Raw genomic sequence first — 6,396 nt, forward strand, 5'->3', positions numbered from 1 at the left:
TACTGTCTTCTGCGCAGGCCCCAAAAAATGCTGCTGCCGTAGTCAGCGGCACGGTGACTGCACCAGGGATGTCGGATTTACTAACGAAAATATCAATCTTCAACCAACGCAAAATGAAGTTTCCGTATTCGTGAGTTCCGGAGAAGTAAGTGTTTCCCATGATAACAGTTGGCCATCATGTATTTGTTTCCCCGTAATCGCGAAATCGCTAACATTAGTGAACCGCTGGCCTGGTCACAATAAGCACAAAGAAGCGTCCCCTCTTTATTTATTGTGGCGCTTGACTCGAGGTAACCTCTGTAATGCTGCAACTTCCACGGTGGTCTTTGTCCGCCGGGGTCCGGCTGCCTCGGCCGGGCTGCCGGAGCCCTTCGGGGCGTGTGTCCGGGGGGCATAGAGCCGCTCCGCACTGTACACGAGAATGTTTTCGGTGAGCTGTTTGAACAGCAGCAGGTTTGAGCTGGATTGCCAGACAAATGGCTAACCTCGTCCAGCCACACACTCCTATCTGGAAGTTTTCACGGTGCGATGCTTCACGGTTTACCACAAAAGAAGGAAAACGTCTCCCCGAACAAGACTCCCTTGAACTGCGAATATGGGGTCGTGGCTCCTCATACTATTTGCTCTCCAGTTTATGGAGATCTCTCTTCTTTCTCTTTTTTTTCTTCTTCTTCTTCCCTTTGTGCCTTTGACTTCACGGACTTGATTATGTGCTCCCTGCAGCGGGCACGCCTCGGTATGCGTGCCTGCACCCTTTGAAATGACATCTCGTGATACCGGCTCTCTGCTCTGTCTCCAGAATAAGTTGTCTTTCAAAAAAAAAAAAGTATTTTTAATCCTCCAGTTTAGCAACATTTCATAGACGCAGTGTTTCTCAACCCAGTCCTCAAGGACCCCCCTATCCTGCATATTTTCTTTGCAACCCTGAGTAGGTACCTGTTTGTAGTTATTCAACCAATCAGCAATGAATTTTGTCAGATGTTGCACACCTTGCATAATTAAGTGCTGCGAGATGATTGGCCGAGTAAGTACAAGCAGGGCTACCTATGCAGGGGTACAATGAAAATCTGCAGGATAGGGGTTCCTTGAGGACTGGGTTGAGAAACACTCATAGAGGTTCATTGAGTGAGTGTCACAGTCCAGTGTGGAATTCATCTTGATATGGGGTGACATGGTACTGACAAAACTGATACGTTGGGATTTTGCTGTTATAAAACTGATGCGAGGGATTATAACCCCTCTGCCACGTCTGATTCATGTGTCATACCGCTGATCAGCAGCAATATAACAATCAAACGGCGGAATACTTGCGCAAACACTGGGGCCCAGGCACTAATTCTGTTGAAACATTCTGAGAAATTGATGGCAACTTTGGCCTCGCCCTTATGAACCCACTTCAACATTTGATCTGTGATTATGCAGTTTGTAAATGTGTCATAAATTGAAGCGCAGGCCCAATTTATTTCATTTTTTAATGTGAGATCCATAACTAGTTTTCTACCGCCTTTGGAAATTAATGTTTAACTTTTTCTGTTTACTAGTGTGTGCCACAGACCCAGTGTCCTACAAGATATAGGATTGGGTTTACAGGATCCAGTAGCTAACGTGCGATGTCTTGGACATGTATAGATTTGCTTTTCAACAAGACTTATGTCTGTGAATGTTCTCATTCATCCAGGCCATGGTTATCCAAAGGAATTGAATCAAGTACAACTGGACATAACAAGACTTATGGTTTTGCAACTTATTTTGTTTAAAGTGCTTTACTCCTAGTTTTTGTATAGGATCAATTCTTTGCCTCAGCTTGAAAATGCCTCTCTCCTAATTCTAACCGACATAACCACATCCCAGAGTAGGGCTGGGCAATATAGCAGACATTTTTTATCACGATAATGTGTTTCATTCCAGTAGATAGATAATTTTTAATGACCCATTTTTAACCAAGACCAAAAGAGAAAAGGTTGAATTCCCGCTCTTGGTTGGGACGGTTTTCCTGCATAGTTTACGCACAACGGTGTTCTGATATCGGTCAGACTTAAGAAAAGAAAAGAAAAACTGCCATACTGGCGAGCCGACCTGTCCCTTCTTTATTAACAATTTACTCACCGTCTGCACTAATTTTCTCACGCCACGCTGTTTCTTTTGTTGTGTTACATGTCGATGGTGCAACCGAACAACACACCTGTTAAATTATTTGCTGTTTGCGTGTCACTCATAGCACGGTCCATTATCATGGGATATGACGGGCTGTTCATAAGCCAGGGAGGGCGCGCGCTTGAGGTTTGTCTGTTAAATGATTGGCTGTTTGCGTGTCACTCGTCACACGCTCCATTATCAAGTGATATGATAGGCTGTTTATGAGCCAGGGAGGGAGGATGTGCTTTCATAGGGGTTTGCATCTAATGCATTTAAGTGAAATTATCGAACATTCTATCGAACAATTTTCTCATTGCTATTGATGAAGTGTCTATCGCCGGTACATATCGCTATCGTTTTATTGCCCAGGCCTATGCCAGAGAGGAAATTGCACTTTGATACAGCATTCTGTAAGATTGGAGGAGACAGCTGGTGGTCCTGTAGCCTGCCATCATGCTCTCTGTGCTGTTGGGTTCTCAATAGAAAAAAGGCTTTCTTCAACCCTGGCCCTATTTCAGGCTAGCTTCAGTCTGAGTACTGTGGGTTTTATTTCAAATTTACATTTGCAAAAGATCACCCAGCACGGCACATGAATAGAGACAGTAAATAAGTAATTTCACAACAACTTGTCTGTCAATGGCTGCCTCATACCTAGTCTGTCTCTCTCCCACAGTATGGTGCGGAGAAAGTGTCCCATGCTGCATTAGTGGAACAGTGACATGCTGGCTTGTCTGCCAGCCTCAGGTGACCCTACCACCCGATTTCTCTCCCGTACGCAGATGAACACTGGACTTCAGAAATGTAAGTGCTTCCTTCTACCATCTTGTGCTTGTAGTTCCACTGAAGTGACTCATTTCCTGGCAAGCCAGTGTCCTGTGCTCAGCATTCTTTTACATCTGACTTTGACGCACATTGCAGGGGAAACTACACAGAAGATGAGATCTGCCAACTATCCAACCCCAGCAGAGTTGGATGCATATGCTAAGAAAGTTGCCAACAACCCCCTGACGATCCAGATCTTCCCAAATAGTATCAAAGTACCTCAGAGGAAGCACATTCGGCGCACAGTTAACGGGCTTGACACATCCTCTTCCAGCCAGCGCCTCAGTCCTTACCCTTCTCAGGTCAGCGCCAGAGCAGGTCTTTTGGCTGTCCTCCGCGTGCCCGCCAAAGGCACCATCAAAGAGTCAGACGGCAGCCGAGCCCGGCAGCTGCACAAGGCCATCATGAACCCTCACAGTGGGGCGTATGCCACTCAAAGCACTTTAAACCTTTCTCAGCCTGCTCCTCACTTGCAGGGCCTCTCCCAGCCTCAGCCCCAGGCCCAGGCCCTGGTTGCCCAGAACAAGGGCATGGTTCACTCACAGGCGATGAATCAGCAGCAAGGCGAGGCCCACCCAATGACTTTACAGCAGGCTCAGACTATGCCCAATCCACATGCTTTACAGCAAAGGAACATGGCTCATTCACAAGCTCTTCAGCGACAGCATAGCCTGTCCCAGATACAGAATTCCCTGCAGCAGCAAAGCTTGGCTCATCCACAGGGCCTCCAGAGGCAGCAGAGCCTGCCACACACTCATACTCTACAACAACAGAGCCAGCCACGTCCGTCACTCGGACCCCCGCAGCAGCAACAGCTCTCCCATCTGCAAGCTCTACAGCGTCACACGGCTCCTCATCAACAAGCTTTACTGCAACAGCAGGGAGTGACTCAGGATCTGCGGCACATTTCTGATGGAGCCCGACTTCAGAGCCTGCAACATTCCCAGGGCTTAGCTGGATCACAGCCCCTTCCCCAGGCTGCAGGTTTGGGACCTACTGCTGCCCCCAATGGCCTCCAGCAACAGCCCCTTCCCAACGCCTATGGGCCTCGGAAGCCACCTGATGCAGATGCCCCGCCGAACATTACCGTATCTACCTCCACCATCCCGCTGTCCATGGCGGCCACCCTGCACCAGAACCGGCCCAGTGACCTGAGCAGCATTGTGCACCAGATCAATCAGTTTTGTCAGGCGCGGGCTGGCATGGGATCCACCTCTGTTTGTGAGGGCCAGATCGCCAACCCCAGCCCCATCAGCCGCAACCTGCTGATCAACGCCAGCTCCAGGGTGTCCACTCACAACCCAGCCATGGGCTCTGGGCCCTCCTGCCTCTTGGTGGGGCCCACAGACAAGCCCACGACTCAGGCCTCCGCTGCTGCTCTCCATCCACAACCCAACTTGGCTGCCATGAACAGTATGCCCAATTTTCACACAGATACTGAAAAGCTACAACTACAGCAACAGCTTCACCGACAGTTACAACAGCAGCAGCAGCAGCAGCAACTACAACAACAACAACAATTACAACAACAACAACAACAACATCATCAACAGGCACAGCAGCTGCAACAGCAGCAGCGTTCCTGGGCCCAACACCAACTTACCCACATGCAGCAGCCCCCTGAGGGTGCCCACCCTTGCAAGAACCCAAGGAGAGAGCCTCCCGCTGGCCCAGGGTTCCCCTCCAGAAACCTCAGCTACCCCCACAAGCTGCCCAGTGCTGCCCAATCCTTTCCTTTGAAACACCCCACAGAGAAACCACGATCATCATCGCCTGTCAAGGGCCCAGGAGGCACAATGCCTTACACTAATGGTAACTTTATGCAGCCGCAGTGGAACAGCATGCCATCCACAGCCAGTAACAATGGCTCAGGTCTGCAGGAACTCCCCCTGCCCTTCAGAGAAGCTCAGCCGGGGGCCTCCACAGACTATATCCCTGGGAGTAAGTACAGATCAGAGAAAGGTGGGCCTGCTGGCCAATCCAAGCTGATGCCGAACATGGATTTCCTTGGAAGGGACTTCCAGATACCAAGCTTCCATGAGCAGAACCTGGATGTGATTGACAGGATGCACAGGCCCCCCATGGGCCAAGGCCAGGAGCCGAGCAATGGTAGAGGTGTCCATGCTCATCACCCAGGCTACAACTAAAGCTTTTGCTCCATCCCAATTTGGTGTGTTTTCAGTTTGGGATGCCAAACGGCTAAATTCCACTTCTATGTTTTCCCCAGCCAAGATCTTGCAAGTGATCTATTTATGCTGTTCAAAGCTTACACCTTCAAAGCTTAATTTCTATAGTCAACAGGTGTTGATGTTTCAAAGTGTTCCTCAGGTCTTGAGTTAATGTCTTACCTTTGTTTCAGATGAAGGGTTATTTTAGATTGTTGCTCCACTGCTGAAGAACGTTTCTGTTCTCAGCATTAGCGAGGATGAGCTGCTCCCTGTATATATCTTATTCCAAAATATTCTTCTGTGGCTGAAGATAGGTTTGCTATGTGTGATTGTCACAGTGTTATGCATAGTTAACGTGAAACAACTACTTCTTCTCTCCTAGCATCCATGGCCTTACAAACCTTGCCCTGAGACGAGACTTGGGGTTTACTTCTTTTAAGTTTATTTTTGCAATTATTTATCCTATTACAAGTTTGTGATTAACCTAAACACGATGGGTTATGTTTAAATGTATTCAGAATCGAAGTCGGGCTGTACACTGGTTTAAGGGCATCATGAAGTGTATTGGTCATGCTAACAGGAATTGGGAGTTTCTGAGCTGCAGCGCAGACATACGTGGTAGCTTGCATGATGCTCCTTGGGTAGATTCACAGCTAATCATCACCCATGTTGAGAAGATTATTGAATTTAAGTGAAAAGAGGTGATTAATGCCCCTCTCTTGAGAAAGCCCTTAATTAATGATTATGTTTTTACTGTTCTACCATCGGCAGGTCTAAGGCACTGTCGTGTATGGTAACACCTTATGTAAGAAGTCCTTTTTTGAAGTAGTTTTGTTTTATATTGCAATACATGTCCTGTTACTTTATGTATATTGTTCCTACTTGAATTTTAGAGAGGACTTTTAAAGCTAAGAAAGCAATTAAGACTTTAAATGTTATGGTTAGCGTGGCTGAGAAAGGAGCAGAAACTCCAATCAGAACCCATCTTGTTATGGGCTGATGTGAAATGAAATGGTCTCCCAACCATTACCAAAACGAGTTTTGTATGTGTCAGTTGCGCGAAAACCAAACTGATCACTTGGCGAGCACACGAGTATAACAGACAATGCAATTAAGGGGGAAATGCTTCGTTTGTCCTCCCAACACCGGTTCTCACCACTGACCATGAGAGTGAACTGATGTGGAGCGGACCCATGTCGGCACATTGGTGAGATTTTCATTTGGTTAAAAAAAAAAAGAAAAAGAAAAGAAAAAAAAATAGCCTTACCCT

At 47.4% G+C, this 6,396-nt stretch overlaps 1 protein-coding gene across 1 annotated transcript; it reads left to right on the forward strand.

Moving 5' to 3' along the window:
* The first annotated feature begins 2,855 nt into the window (after positions 1-2,855).
* On the forward strand, positions 2,856-5,105 carry fam222bb (family with sequence similarity 222 member Bb). Its single transcript, XM_056283732.1, has 2 exons — positions 2,856-2,937; positions 3,055-5,105. The coding sequence occupies exons 1-2, from the start codon at positions 2,856-2,858 to the stop codon at positions 5,103-5,105; spliced, it is 2,133 nt and encodes a 710-aa protein (XP_056139707.1).
* The last annotated feature ends 1,291 nt before the right edge of the window (positions 5,106-6,396 follow it).

This window comes from Lampris incognitus, chromosome 7 (assembly GCF_029633865.1).
Source record: "Lampris incognitus isolate fLamInc1 chromosome 7, fLamInc1.hap2, whole genome shotgun sequence".
Classification (NCBI taxonomy): domain Eukaryota; kingdom Metazoa; phylum Chordata; class Actinopteri; order Lampriformes; family Lampridae; genus Lampris; species Lampris incognitus.

Bases quoted from the DNA above. Each gene is read 5' to 3' on its own strand.
- fam222bb (XM_056283732.1), top strand. From the start codon at position 2,856: ATGCTGGCTTGTCTGCCAGCCTCAGGTGACCCTACCACCCGATTTCTC. The intron at 2,938-3,054 runs GTAAGTGCTTCC...CGCACATTGCAG, and splicing joins GAACACTGGACTTCAGAAAT to GGGAAACTACACAGAAGATG.